The following is a 16762-nucleotide window of genomic DNA, read 5'->3' on the forward strand; positions in this document are numbered from 1 at the left end:
GGTATCCTTTCCGCTTATCAGGGAGGCTATTGACTCCTCCCTGATTTCAACGCCAGACCGGCACTCGAAGCCGAGATGGACGCTGACTGGAAGGCATATGCCACACCCAAATATAGCCAAGATGACCAGTATTGCACTTTCCCAATCCAACGACATAGTTAACTATGTCGTTTGCCCACCTAGTGGGGATGCCTTCCCACGCTTCGTCTACCGGCTCGTGGTCGCCACTCGACTACTGCCACTATAGACGGAAAATTTTTCGAGCTATATCAGCGATCTTGATATTTTTATTTTTATGTAACACTGTGTGCTAAAAATTTAACTATTTTATTACAAACTGTTTTTCATATTATATCATACATCTGAGCGATGTCTTTTAATTATCTTGTTACAATTTTATTTACTGTATTTATTTAATTGATTCGCGTTACTGTACACGTCGAAAATAAATACATAGATGCATTATAACTACGAAAAAGAGTACAAAGAGTGATCTTATCGTTCAAGGCGATTTCTCATAGACAATCATAAATTTGAGATGTCTTTTAAATGAAAACTTGTATTAAATCCAAAAGCCGTATAAAAGATTTTTTGGTGATTTAGGATATCATAAAAGTATCCATAAATAACCCGTCTGAGATTGTGGGTACTTCTAAAATCATGTTCCGTTTGGAACCATCTTTAAATAAATGGACGCTATTATATGTGGTTTTAATCATCACTCTTCTTACAAAATACAAAAATGTAGATATACATAGACATAGATACACACGCATATATATGCACACATGTGTTTATATATATGTGTGTGTGTGTATATATATAGACAGATAGATATATCATAATCGATGTTGAACGTTGAACGGTGTTAAACCTTTAGATAAGTGTTTCCCAGCTTGAAGCCCACGACCCACAGGGGGGCAAATATAAAAATATGTTACATAGGATGGCATAAGAATTTAAGAAAGGCGTAGATAGGGCATGGAACAAAAAAGGTTGGTGAACACTGGCCTACATTTTTTATTTCTACTTCGATCTAATCGAATTACCCTCTCCATCGCTCTAATGAAGCCAGAAGTAACATATCATGTTGCAGTGTCGCTTTTTATGTGAAATATTTAATAGAATCAGGCGTTACCTTGCGGAAGTCCATCCTAAGTAAGAAAAGGACCAATATTTAGCCACCTCCGCACATGCAGTGGCAGACTTTATGCTTGGCACTAATCGGTGTAACATAACTCTTGAAGATGCCCCGTGGAGGTGTGAAACACGTGTTGAGTAATTTGGCGGTGGCGGTATTGTGATTCGCATTGTTTGCCGCATATGCATTTATCAGCGGGCTGGCGGGCGGTGCACTTTGTTGCACGACTACCACTGCATGTGCGGAAGTGGCTAAATATTGGTCCTTTTCTTACTTTTATGTTTAAATAATAACGTTGTATTTCTGCATACTTCTTTTTAGTTTCAGATAGAAATGTCCATATAAAAGCTCTGAGTGAAACTTTCGTGAACATTAACATTGGTGGAATGGGTAACGCGTGCACAAGGGTTGCGTTGGGCTCTTGAAAAATTTGGGAATTGCTTATAACTAGTTTACGTTAGCGAGTTTAGTTCACGGAACGCCGCGGATTCGACTTTCACGAAAGTTCTCGAAGCTCGCCGCCCTGAATTCTTTATTGCTTCCCTTTACGGTATCAATTGTTTTACTTTCTCTTTTAACTGAGTTTATTTGTTAGAGTTCCTTCAAGTAATGCGAAACATGAATAGATTTATACCTATATATACATATATGTATAAACACGAACTCATCCGTACGTAGGAATCCGCATCTACATTTATATATGTTTATATAATATATATGTACAGACACACACAAATGCACCAGCGGGTCGTATGTGGACCCTTGCTGTATAGTTCCGTTTGCATATATACAAAAAAACATTACGTAACACGCATACACACAGAAATATCTACACGCCGAAATTACCGCCCCGTGGGGCGTGGGCCCCACACTGGGAAACACCACGTCCTAAGCATATATATCTAATATATAAAATTCTCGTGTCACGGTGTTCGAACTTGAACTCCTCCGAAACGGCTTGACTGATTTTTACCAAATTTTACATGTGTATTCAATATGTCTGAGAATCGGCTACTATCTATTTTCCATACCCCTAAGTGATAAGGGTGGTCCACCCCTAAATTTTATTTTTAATTTTTTAGACAATTTTTTTGGTATTTATTTTATTATGATACAGCATACAAAAATACATACAAACCTAATTTTCACCTCTCTACGATCAACCCTTATCTTACATTTGTTAATTAAAAACTTTAATTTACTTTAATTTTGCAAAACAACGTTTGCGGGATCAGCTAGTATGTATATATAATATATATGTCCAGACACACACACAAATGCACCAGCGGCTCGTATGTGGACCCTTGCTGTATAGGTCCGTTTGCATATATATAAAAAACATTACGTAACACGCATAAACACAAAAATATACACGCCGAAATTACCGCCCCGTGGAGCGTGGGCCCCACGCTGGGAAACACAAGTCCAAAGCATATGTATACAGGTGCTGGCTCTTGCACAACTTTGCTTAAAATTATCACATGATGTGAATGAATGTCTATCTGTACGTGTAAGATAGTACTGTGGTAGCGGTAGAGGAATGGGACTTGCGATCGTAGGTCGCGGGTTCAATTCCCGTGGTATATAATGTTATGTAATTGACATTTTGTGCATTAATTATACAGTAATACCCCGCTTTACGCGAGGGATACGTTCCAAAAAAAAATCGCATTAACTGAAATTCGCGTATAACGAGGTTTATGATTAAACATAGTCAAAAATTATTACAAAAAAATACAAATCATTTTAATCAATCACTTTTATTCTAGGAACACTATATGCAGTACATACTCTTTATTTTTTACGGAAAAATACATCTATTGTCTTTTGGGTAACGTTTTGTTTACGTTCTTGTAAAATACGTTCATAACACCCAACACTGTTTTTAATTGTTTGACAGATGGTCAAGACACCATAGAGAAGTTGATGACTACATTATATTTATACGCACTCTTTCGCATAATTCGAGGCATTTGAGCGCGAAATTTGCAATTCGCGTTATAGTGAAACCGCGTATAACGGGGTCGCGTAAAGCGGGGTATTACTGTATATGATTGCCACTACTTAGGAACAAGTTTCCAGAGAATGGCAGCGTCCTGTGTGTACCATAACAGTGCACTGCGATCGTCAACCTGCCAGCCAAGCGTGGCGACTATGATATTTTCCCCATAGATATCTTAGGAAGGATGGCCTATGTATCGCAGTAGGCGTTTCTGGGCCTAAAATACGAGAAGATATATGATATAGTTCAAGATTTTAACAAATTAGTCGAAATTGATTATTAATGTAATATTTTAATATTAAAGAAAAAAACGAATTTAGACGATCTTTAGACGTTTTTGGAAAAAATATTTGAAGATTTATACAAGGTTATTGGTAACATTGGAATAATTGCTAATAATTGATATAATTGAAAATACGTAAAATTGATTTACTTATTCTATTGGAATGTGACAGGATTACTTCTGGCAGTAAATCACGGACAGATAGTAAACAATATTTAATTTTAAAATGTAGTTGTACGAATTTTGAAATATCTTTTTATTACTATATATATACGTTTCTTATTATATCTCATAATTGCTTATTAATTGGGGTATACCTAGTAAATAGCTTTAACATACCTAAATTGATAGTAAATACCCTTAACATCTATCATCCTGTATAAGGTTACCACTATTAAAAGGTTACCATAATTAAATAGGTTACGCTAATTTATTTTTTTCTATTGCAATACCACAAGAAAAGTTCTGACAATATAATGTCTACAGAGATAGAAAGTTATATTATTGTAAACAATAATCAATTTTCATATATAGTTATACGAACTTTGACAAACGCTTTTACTTGCTATATTAAATTAATTATAATAAATGCCTTTAAATCGATTGCCGATGAGTTTTAAGTTTATTATATAAGTTACAAAGTATGTTTGAAGTGGTAATTATAATTAATGTTCTGTCGAGACTGCGATAGAAGCGCCAAAGGATCCAAAACCACTTCCGATGAGTGCATGTCCTGTGTTGCAATATATATTTCAAGATTCTTGTAATAATGCGAGGAGGTCATAAAGTCATAACTATGTATATATCTTAAAGTCAAGTAATAGTAATAAATAGCTGTGATAAAGTAACAAGAAAACAAATTTTCACAGCTGAAAAAAATCTGTAAAAATGAAAATTAAAAAATAAAAATGTGAATAACAAAATTGTAATATTGTAAGAAACATGGCGACTGATAGAAATCGATGTATGACCAGTGTAAATAAAAGTTATAGAGTGAAAGATATTGTGATAGAAGGAAGGAGAGGGAAAAAGAAAAATGCAGAACATACTAAAAAAGAAAATTCGTAAGAAAATTCCCTGCATATATATAGATGGCATAACGAAAGACCCCCATTATACAGAAACTTCTTATGTTCCCAGAATTTTAGAAATCAGTGTTCACAGTGCCATAACAAGCCGTAATTAGCATATTATCTACTTGTTGTAATATATCGAAATGTCCATATGTACTGTACCAGGGATACCGACTTGTGACAACTTCAATAGTAATGTTATTATATTTAAATTGATTTTCCATATGGCTACACATAACCAAAATTTTCTTGGTTTAGATTAACATCAAATGTTTGACGCTAACTTGGGATATATATCTAAGAAAGGGACTAACATATAGCTACTTCCGCTATGCAGCAGAAGTCATGCAATGAAGTGCACGGCACGGCGCATGCGGCAAACAATATGAAACACAGCTACCACCGTTAAATGACTCTACATGTGTATCACCCTCCACGGGGCATCTTCAAGAGTAATGTTACACCGACCAGTGCCAAACACTCGGTGTTTGACGGTGAACTTCATTGCACGACTACTGCTGCAAAGCGGAAGTAGCTATATATTAGTCACTTACTAAGTTAGGCCTGACTTCCGCAAGGTAACGTCTAAATCTATTAAGATATAGGGATATATATATTTTTTGTCTTCTCTTTTGTATTTTGACCGTTAGCAAAGTCATATGTACATTTCATGTATTGCGTATATATTACAATTTTGTATTAATTTTTTTTATTATCGCTTATAGCTTTCAAAGCGAGAAGTGATAAGAATCGCAGATGCATTCCTTGAGTTTAAATAGCTATTACGTGCAGAATTTTATAATTAAACATTTTTGTGTCGCGCCTTTTTAATTGTAAGATAATAGAACATCGTCAGTGTTGCATCGAAAAGGGGAATCCCACGCCAGAGCGCTCCACGTTTACATCGCGCGAAAGAGATAGCGCTCTACAATATTACTCGGCTCGTGATTGGCTGTTGGTTTTTATTGGTTGAATGTTGATTTCATAGTTTAAGATCTATCGGTCCTAGGAAGAATCTCACATAACAGAATGAATTGCTGAATTTCAGCACAACCACATACAAAGTTGGCCTCTTTAGTTAATTTTGAATTTCAAAATTCTTTTGTCGCCACTTTTAAATATACGAAATCAATCAGTGGTCACTTGCTAAATCAACTGATCACTTTTTGGTGTTTTTTTAAATATTTTGTAATTCAAAATTTTTTGATCGCCGCACTATTAATATCGTAATGAATCATCGATAATCGGCTGACCGATCTTACGAATCTAATCAGTTTTTCGTCTATAACAATGCTTAATAATATCTGGAATACCGCATCCAAATATTTTAGTTCATCCGAACGGAACAAAGCGCAAAGTTTTATCCTGAAATCTTGACAAGGGTTCTTCACGGTACGGTTGTCTTTACTCTCCGGATTTATTAAAGTCGGCTCCGCTAATGTTTTATCACGCCAAAACATCGAAACGACAGTTTCCTTCCTTTCTTTCTAGAGAAAAGTAAAGAAACAATACATGATTATTGTAGATGTAAAAGTTTTAAAGGGGTGAATGTATAGCTTTTAGCCAACCCCACATAAATATACATATATATATATATATATATATTTACTTAAAACCTTCGGCGCCTTGTGTATCTTTTTGCCACACAGTGTCTGGAACACTGTGTATTCAAAAGTATAAACATCTTTCTATACGTAAACGCGCCGCGTATCGCTTAAGAACACATTTTCTAAACATATATTACACAAAAATGAAAGCCCTGGCCTGCATTTTTCAGATATAAATGGTCCGGGAATGCACGGACAAAAATTCAAGAAAAAAAGTTAAAAAAGGAAAGTGAAAAACAATATATGAATATTATGTAGTTTTAAACACTTACGAAAAAAAATTGTATCGTTTTTATAAAAAAGGTTATTAAGGGTCTGTCGCAGAGGGCGTTAAATAGGTTATATTTATATATTAAATTAAATACAGCAGTAAGTATTGGAGCAATGATAGTCCAGTGGTAGAGCAGTGAGACTTGCAGGCGATCCTCATACTTTCTTTCTCTTTCTCTTCATACTTTTTGCATTTATTATACAGGGTTGCCACTGCTCACAAAGCCAGAATATACCTAGAATATGTCGAACATAGTTCTTAACTAAGACATCGACGAGAGATATCTTTGATGATCTTTCACGTCTCGCATCCATATAGCAACACGGTTTTCACATTGGACCGGAATATTTTGAGCTTAACTCTCCAAGTCAGTTTCCGTGATTGCCATACAGAACGGAGCCTTGCGAAGGCTGTCTTTTCCTTAGCGATTCTTGATGCGATGTTCTCTTCGGTCCCTCCTGATTCCGATACTGCTGAAAATGCTAGTGTCAGTAAAACGTCCCGACCACCAGAAGACCTCAAAATTTAAATAATACAATATATTTATTCATTTCTCAAGCACAGGTCTTTTGTTCATTGTTTTCAATTATTATTGTTTCCTTTGAATTTAGTATAACATTAATTGAATTTATTTATAATTACGGATTGTTACTAAAATATTTAATCTCGTTTTAAAGATATAATTGTAATTTGTCTCGAATCGAGTTAAAGACCAAATTGTAAGCTAAACGACATAAATATAGAACCTACCATTATGTAAGGTTATATCGCTGTTGACACCGTGGATTGAGTGAAGTATGTATTAAGTATGAGATGGCAGCAAGGGTGTAGAGATCATAGAATGGCAGTCATCGCTAAAAACCTTTACGTACAAGGTGGATAGTCATTTTTGACTCTAAAGTCGTTTAAAGACATCGGATGAAGGCCGCTTAAAATTTATCCTTTTAGAAATCTATGGGAATAGCCCATGTTTATTAATAGAAGTCTTATTGCTGTTATAATAAAGATATATAAGTTGTAATTATAGTACAAAATATCTTTGTTTAACTAGGCATTTACACGTATTTTTCAATCGTCATTCCAAGGCTCGGGATCGGATCTGTTGAGAAGAGTCGACCAAAAGCTCAACAGTTAACTTACTTCAGTTACTTCTTTAAATCATTTTCAACAATCTTTGATGTAATATCAATCATAAAAGTGAATCAGCAAACCAAATTCCATACTTTGCGATCAATAAAAAACTCTTAAATGCTATAGAAAGGTTTATATTATGATTAACTTTTAATTTTAGAATTAAAACTAAGAAACGGATGGTCAGAAATATGTTGCGAAGCTTTATATATCTACAGCTTTAGGTAGAATTATGAAGAATAATAAATAACATTCCTGTAGCAACTAAAATAGACATTACCGAAAACAAAACTGTAAAAAGCGTGCGATCCATAACTTAAAACCAAAAAGTAGCGTAACTCACAAATGAAAATATTAAAGCGTGGATTTTACCAAGGATCAATAAAAAAACAAACAAAAATCACAATAAAACAACATAATAAGACGGTAAGAGAGAAGAAAAGAAATACAGAGAGAAACAAAGAGAGAGGAAGAAAGGGATAGAGAAAGGTAGAGGATAGAAAACAATTGCAGTGTGATTTATAAACTAAAAACAGCGTGTTCAAAAATTGCTAGTTATTTTGATGCCAACAGCGTAACGTCTTGAAAGAACCGAACGCTCCGGCGATTCGAGCAACAATTCACACTGTGCCGCCTTTGTTGTTTGTACATTTACCGCAAAATACTTGTGTTGTTGAATTGAGTGAAGTAGAAACGAAAAACCATAAATGCAAAACCCATCGCCGATAACACTACAGCTCAGAAGAGATATAAGATTGATAGGATGAGAAATACCAATCCATTGTCGTCTAGGATCACATCTTAAGAAAGGCTTTGGATTAAGCGAAGCAGTAGCGAAAGTCTAGATAGAACATTATAACATTTTTTTTGGTTATGTCCCCCGTTTTTGTGTGCCTCTCGTACCCCCTATCTGGTTTGGTACAGGGACTAACTAAAATTTATTTAATTTTTTCACGGCCATTTTTATTTTCTTTCTCTTCTTCCATACGTCATATTATCTTTCGTTCGTTTCATTCTTTCCACAATTCTACTATCGTTCCCTTTCGCTCTGTATCGCCTTTCGTTCATTACTTTTTACATTTTCTTATATTCTATTATTATTCTATATCACATTTTTTGATTATATCACTTTTTATTATTTGTTTACAACATTATGAATGGGTATGATCCAGAGGCGAATAAGTGAAGGATCATTGTCATGTTAGCCCATAAAAAAGGTCAGAGTATGTCCAGGATAAAGTTCTTTGTCCCACTAGAGGGACAGAAATAATAAAGAACGCAAAACAAGTCATCGGGGCGATCTTTGTAGAAGTTGAATTTGTGGGAAATCCATGCCTTGCTATCTGCGTCTATCGCCAGAAAAGAAGAATGTCCTGGCTGATATTGTCGTTGTTTATCATTGCAATTACAATTTCTTATATATTTTTAATTGATTTGTATTTGCATGTAATATTTTAACACGTTCACTGCGGGCCCAATTTTGAAGAACTTTCAGCTGGTGCGGCAGAGGTCGAATCAGCCTCAAGCTGAACTTCCTAGTAGTGCGGTTGAGGCCTTTTCTGCCCCATGTTCATCAATATTTTTTTACAATATTAAGTCAATGCTTCGCAGACATAAAGAAAGCTATATTTGTCTTTGTCATACCTCATACGGTTGAGTGTAAACAGCCGCCGCACTAGAGAGAAAACACGAGTTTTACGCGCCGCATCAGTGCAAAGTTTACCATGAGGCTGAATCGACCTCAAGCCGCAGTGAACGTGTTAAACTTAGTAGGCGATGTTTTGTAAATAAATGATAAGCATTTAAAGGCATGTAACTCGCTCGATCGAAGCGACTTAGCTTGTACAGAATGAACGATGCAAACAATAGGTTGAACTCATAAATGACCGTTATCGTTTATTATTAAATTTCGCAGTTAAAATTCAACTCTTCTAGCATTTAAAATACGTGGCAAAAGCCAAGCGGCAGTGTAGGGAGCCCTCGAGCGCCAGACCTGGAGCCGTGAGCACGAAAACGAAACTGCAAACGTACTACTGCGATGTGAATTCGTTGTATTTATTTTTCAGTTTGATTCATTGCTCTGTTTAATTTATAACCGAACGAAAGTACACACTTTTTACGTTAAGTATTTTGAATATTTTTATATCGGAGGCTCCGTTCTACCATTTGTTTCTATACAGACGGGTCATTGAATGTTTGCAAAATAGGAAACTTTAAGCAATACCTTGTAAAAAATATATAACACAGGTTTTACACAGTGCAAATCATATATAAATACAACATAATTTTATAGTATGTCTTGGACATAAAAAACGATGATTTTTTCATTAATAATTGTTTTGAGAGATAATGACATAAGTCTATTTTCGACCCATTTAGCATTTTTTTTATATGTTCCCGTGTTTGGGACAGAGATTTTTACATTATTAGATTAATATTTATATCATTTTTTTCAATTCTGTACATCTTTCTACTTCCATCCTTCTCAATTTCTTCTATAGTTTTTTTCTGTTCTTCACAAACTCTTTTTCCCTTCTATTTCATATCTTCTTTCACACATCGCCCTCCTTTTCTTTTTTTAAATACCTAGATCACAGATTATTACAGCATCACAATTTTTGACTCGTATATAACTTTTACATTTTATTTTAAATTTAATTTCGCATAATATTTTTTTTTCTGTAGATGTGTATATTTCGTTTTGTAGTCATGAAAAAATATTAGCATTTATTGTTATAATAGGTTTCTTTTATCTCATCAATTACCTTTTCCATTTGAATAAATTTTAATTTAAGTCGTAAATTCGTTATTGCATGAGTGGTGATGTATTAAAATAGGCAGTTGTAGCCCAGCGGTGGAGAACTGAGAAAAGAGTGCATATAGAGAGTACTTAAACTACAAATAAAGGTGTATTCCACCTAAGTCAGAGGGGTAAAACCTTATTTTATATTCGATCATTTTTATTAAACTGCCAGTGCTGGAAATATCTAGTCAAAAATCTGCCAGCGTTGTCTTATTGTCATTACAAGCCATTGCGATTTGACTCACGTTCACAAAACCATTATCTCCAAATGATTGTTACCGAGTGTTACGAGCATCTGGAATAAAGGCTAAGAAAACACGTTCCTCTTGTCGCGTTCCCTTTTTAATAAAACCGCGGCGCTCACTTAGGTGTTACTCTTCTATTGCCACAGAGCAGGTACACTTCGTGTTAAAAATTATAACCAACTGCTATTTTTACATTTATGTCACATACTTTAAAATTTAATTCAAGTTTCATTGTGCTTTATAGACTGAATTTCTATGTACTTATTTTGCAATGAAAAGTGTATGCTCTGTATCATTTAAAACTCCCGGATATAAGAAAGGCAGGTAACACTTTTTTCTGTGTTGGTAGGACTGTCTATAAAAAGTTTCTGTTTAATGGAATCAGGCGTTACCTCGCGGAAGTCAATCCTAAGTAAGAAAAGGACCAATATTTAGCCACTTCCGCACATGCAGTGGTAGTCACATATTGGCACTAATCGGTGCAACATAACTCCTGAAGATGCCCCGTGCAGGGGTGAAACACGTATTGAGTAATTTGGCGGTGGCGGTTGTGTGATTCGCATTGTTCGCCGCATACGCATTTATCAGCGGGCTGGCGGGCGGTGCAATTTATTGCACAACTACCACTGCATGTGCGGAAGTGGCTAAATATTGGTCCTTTTCTTATTTAAGTGTCTGTTTGTCAAAAGTTGGAATATCGTTTGGTTCAACCCAAACCATTTTGAGGAATATTTTTCGTCGTCTCGATTAGTTAATGTCATAATGCATTATTTATTAGCGACTTTTTTGTCTTTTTTACCAAAACACTACTCATATCGTTTTGAATCCAGAATGTTTGCCTTGATTTCGGTGTTTACAACACACTTTCAACTTTTGTATTCTATAATACTTAACTGCGGTCGATAACGCACCTACTAAACGTGGCAATTATGGTTTATCCTCCATAGATATCTTTTGGGGGAGGCCTATACCTTGCAGTCGGTGTCTCTGGATTGAACTGATTTGTAATTTTCCGTCAGTAATGTTTCTTGTGCATATTTTGTGAGCAATTAGACTTTGTGCATCTCTATTGTGTTTTTCTATAGTAACACGTGTATTTTTTTTGACATAACACGTATTGTTTTTTAATATTTTTTATTGTGTTAGTTCTTTTAATGACAGTCGTAGCCAGATAGAGAACTAAAACCTGCGATCGTAGGTCGACTCGATTTTTGGGATAAAATCTTACACTATTCACACTTTGTGCATTATTTAGGATTGCCTTTGCTCTTAACTCATAATAGCCTAGTTTCAATTTTGATACCAATATTTTAAACCGAATGTTCACATTACAATTAGTTTTTTTTATAGGTTCACTGTACGAATTTTACTGTTGTATAATATTCTTTACAACGAAATAAAAAAAATCCATTTTTCCCTTACTCTTAAACAAACACAATAATATTAAAAAAATCACTTTCGTAAATAAGGCTATTAAGGGTTAAACAAAGTTACCAGAGGATGGTCAGCAGCGTCCTTTGCGTGCCATAATTTTACACTGTGACCATCAATCCACCTATCTAGACTATAATATCTCTCCCCATAGAAATCTTTGAGTGAGGCCTATGACTTGCAATAGGCTTTTTATGGTCATATAACAAGCCTATTTATATTTCTATTGCAAACCTAATATAGATATTTCTGAAATCAATATGGTTAATAGAGGACATATATATGTTGTATAATTACGATAGCATTATAAGTGGGTCATCTGCGTAGCTGCTCTGTGGCGCAACCTAATCAGCTAATGGAATCGTCAAGTCACGGCGGCCCTCCGCATAAATGAATACCGGCCACGATGCGCGAGATGAATGGAGCTTTCAGTTTAAGTTATTGAAAACACTCGACGCTACCATTCTTAAGTATTTACTTAAGCACTCCGCGTCTACTTTCCTCCTCTCCGTATGTGCGTGTAAAAGAATATATTCACTTAATTCTTAATTACATCAAATTACTGTTGCTTGTAGGAAAAACGTGTATTTTTTCTTCGTTAAAGATTTGTCGGTTGTTATAAGTTGGATGGTATTATATGAAAAAGAAAATTATTTTATTGGAAAGTATTAATATCAATAAATAATAATAAAAGAGACTGGTAGTGACGATATAGTTTAGGTTTAGTAGAGTTTCTTCTAGATTCTTCTTCACAGTTGTAACACGAGTAGAGTCACAGACGACAGTGATAATGAAGACAGCGACGAAGACGACGATAGTGATAATGAAGACAGCGACGATGACGACGACAGTGATAATGAAGACAGCGACGATGACGACGATAGTGATAATGAAGACAGCGACGATGACGACGTTAGTGATAATGAAGATAGCGACGATGACAACGTTAGTGATAATGAAGACAGCGACGATGACGACGATAGTGATAATGAAGACTGCGACGATGACGACGATAGTGATAATGAAGACTGCGACGATGACGACGATAGTGATAATGAAGACTGCGACGATGACGACGATAGTGATAATGATTACAGCGACGATGACGACGATAGTGGTAATAAATACAGCGACGATGACGATGATAGTGATAATGAAGACTGCGACGATGACGACGATAGTGATAATGATTACAGCGACGATGACGACGATAGTGGTAATGAATACAGCGACGATGACGACGATAGTGATAATGAAGACAGCGACGATGACGACGTTAGTGATAATGAAGATAGCGACGATGACAACGTTAGTGATAATGAAGACAGCGACGATGACGACGATAGTGATAATGAAGACTGCGACGATGACGACGATAGTGATAATGAAGACTGCGACGATGACGACGATAGTGATAATGATTACAGCGACGATGACGACGATAGTGGTAATGAATACAGCGACGATGACGATGATAGTGATAATGAAGACTGCGACGATGACGACGATAGTGATAATGATTACAGCGACGATGACGACGATAGTGGTAATGAAGACAGCGACGATGACGACGATAGTGATAATGAAGACAGCGACGATGACGACATTAGTGATAATGAAGATAGCGACGATGACAACGTTAGTGATAATGAAGACAGCGACGATGACGACGATAGTGATAATGAAGACTGCGACGATGACGACGATAGTGATAATGAAGACTGCGACGATGACGACGATAGTGATAATGATTACAGCGACGATGACGACGATAGTGGTAATGAATACAGCGACGATGACGATGATAGTGATAATGAAGACTGCGACGATGACGACGATAGTGATAATGATTACAGCGACGATGACGACGATAGTGGTAATGAATACAGCGACAATGACGATGATAGTGATAATGAAGACGGCGACGATGACGACGATAGTGTCAATGAAGACAGCGACGATGACGACGATAGTGATAATGAAGACAGCGACGATGATAATGAATATCAAGTTTATACATGTACTTTTCTTGTAGTAATTTTTTTTCACTCTCTTTAAGTTACATATTTTTACAGTCTTTTACTATATTTTTGCTTCTTTCTTTCCCATGTTTCCTTATCACTTCAAAAAGTTTTTACACTGTAATATGTTAGTTACGTGTTTTTGTTTAGTAATCTTTAGATTTGTTACATGACTCCGGGACGGATCAAGGGAATGTAATGTGAAATTCTATATAATTGCCGACAAACGAACATAAAACACTCCTATCTTTATTTATAGAATTGTTAATTGTGTGTATGTGTAATTTATACAACCTGCTATTGTAATGTCTGCAGATTTACAATTAGACATTTTGGAAGCGAAGCATGATTATTTGTCCACATTGTGAGTGGAAGTCTTATGCTGTAATACGTATTAGTATATTTTTTAAGGGTCCCTGCTATTCGGGGCCTCTCGTACCCTTGAATTTGGAAAGGGCAGGGTTGTTTTTTATCTTTATTGCTTTTTTCACGCTCTGTTTTTATAATCAAACTATGATCTCGTCCATCACAAGATCTGTTTTTCTGTTCTTTCATTCTACAGCACTGTCTATCATTCTCTTCTATTCTATTCCATTCATTCATCCTCAATCACAGCAATTAGGTCTGTTTTTTCAATATCATAGTTTTAAGCTACTTTTACCTCCTATAATTATTTATCACAGTTTCTCTTACCTTAGTTTTACACTGTTATTTAGTATTTTGTTTCTTTTAAACTTAATTTAATACCCGTTTACTACTACTAATTTTAATAGCAGTTTTAAAGATTATGTCTTGTTAGTAATTGTAGCTGCTTTGGTTATCTTTCTCTTCTATCCTCATCCTTATTTCTCTGCCATGATGGAAGCGATGGTCGCCTCCTCAATCGTGTCGTGTCGTGCTTCATCGGTGTCGATTCGGAGCCCCTCGAATGCTGGACTACTATTATATGACATGTATTATTATGTGGGCGTGAGCCTGCTCACCTGCGACCACGAGCACGTCGATGAGCGCGAGTACGGCGAGGCTGGCGACGCCGGCCGGGTCGTCCCAGCGCACGTCGTCCCACAGCGCCGAGCACGCGGACTCGTTCAGCGAGCGCATGGTCCCCCCACGCGCGCCCCCCCGCGCCGCGCGCGCTCCCCCCTCCCGCGCATCGCCCGCGCGCGCGCCACCACCATCCTGCACACGAGCATAGCCTTAGTAAAATCACAACGAGCAAGTACAGGCAGCTTTACAGTCGCCTAACGAGATGTGACAAGTGACAAACACAAAATTTCGGAAATATGGCGCTGTTTAATATATGACAGAAATATAGATAGTACAAAGGTGACTTCAAAATGTAACAAGTATAAACAGCGTCTTTCCAGAACACAACATAAGTTACAACCCCAAGAGGTTTTTAAGTTTAATCAGCCAATAGGAACCCAGCAACTATAGAATAAATAAAATAATATAACATTTCCACATTGATCATTATATACGTGTTTTTTTATCTTAATGGCGCCATTTTTGGGGCCCTTCAGCCTCTTTCATGTGTGAGTAAGGTTTTTATTTACATTGGTAATATTTTACATAATTTTAATTAATTTCCATGCTCATCTCTCATCCTTCTCAATGTCGTTCGTTCCTTTTCATACATCGCCCCACTTTCTTTGCCCTCCCTCCAGAATTCTAAAATTTACGGTTTTTTTAAAGAAAAGGAATTTTCATAATTTGTTTATTCTTAACTCCCATTTTGTTTTTACCTATTTTGTATTAATTTCTGATATCACAGCTATTGTATCACTATTGTATATATACAGAATTATTGGGAAAAGGTGTAGAAACTGTATTGCAGCACATTCTTTTCCTTTAAACATTTTTCATCTATTACCAATTAACATGATCATTTGAGAGATAAACGCACACTGAAAGACTGAAGTCATCATGACTCTCGCGCTGCCTACTTCTAGGACCTTGACCAAGTCAGTCCAACTCGTCAATCGGCTTGGGTTCTCCACTTGAATGAATTATATATATATATATATATATTTATATATATATATATATTTATATATATATATATATATATATATATATATATATATATATATATATATTAAAAATATAAATTACTTATTTTCTATCTAGTAAATATGGTGAATTCAATTACATATTGAGTGTTAAGTGATAGATTATAATGGAACACAGAAGCGATCTCATTAGAGGCTTCAGTACTGGACGTTAGCGGGCGATTTATCGCAAAAGTTTTTAAGCCAAAAGGGACCGAACTTGTAGATTTAAGGAGACGTTAGTGTCCTCGTCTCCGGGAACTTGGAAAATTATTTTATAAACATCAATTTAAGGGTGGTATTTATTAATGATGGAAAAGTAAATATGGATAGAGCATATTAGGTTTTTATCGCTGAAAACAATCCGTATTCCAATTTTAAAAACACTAAATCTTACTATCTGAAACCATTGATTATTGATAGGTTGTACGAAATATCTATTGGTAGAAGAAATATCTATATTAACTCCTTTAAGACGGTTGACTGCCGTTGCAACACAGTTGACCGTGTTCGAAATAGCAGATCAAATATCCTATCTAACCTAATTGTATCTTTCTTAAAATTCCGCGACTTACATACATGTGTTCGAAATACGAGTATAAACCTGTTAAAGCTTTTATATAAAGAACTGATAATTCTTAAGTAAGAAAAGGACCAATATTTAGCCACTTCCGCACATGCAGTGGTAGTCGTGCAATAAAGT

At 35.7% G+C, this 16762-nt stretch overlaps 1 protein-coding gene across 1 annotated transcript in view; it reads right to left on the bottom strand.

The window, feature by feature from the left end:
• Positions 1-15109, bottom strand: part of Oamb (Octopamine receptor in mushroom bodies) — a 47307-nt gene extending 32198 nt beyond the window's left edge. The window contains exon 1 of the mRNA XM_068769480.1: positions 14992-15109. Within this exon, the coding sequence (XP_068625581.1) occupies positions 14992-15109 (118 nt within the window). The remainder of the gene's footprint in view (positions 1-14991) is intronic.
• Positions 15110-16762: the final 1653 nt, after the last annotated feature.

Source organism: Battus philenor, unplaced genomic scaffold, assembly GCF_028537555.1.
Source record: "Battus philenor isolate CCGP_79_NKW_IND1 unplaced genomic scaffold, ilBatPhil1.0.hap1 SCAF_28, whole genome shotgun sequence".
NCBI classification, from domain to species: domain Eukaryota; kingdom Metazoa; phylum Arthropoda; class Insecta; order Lepidoptera; family Papilionidae; genus Battus; species Battus philenor.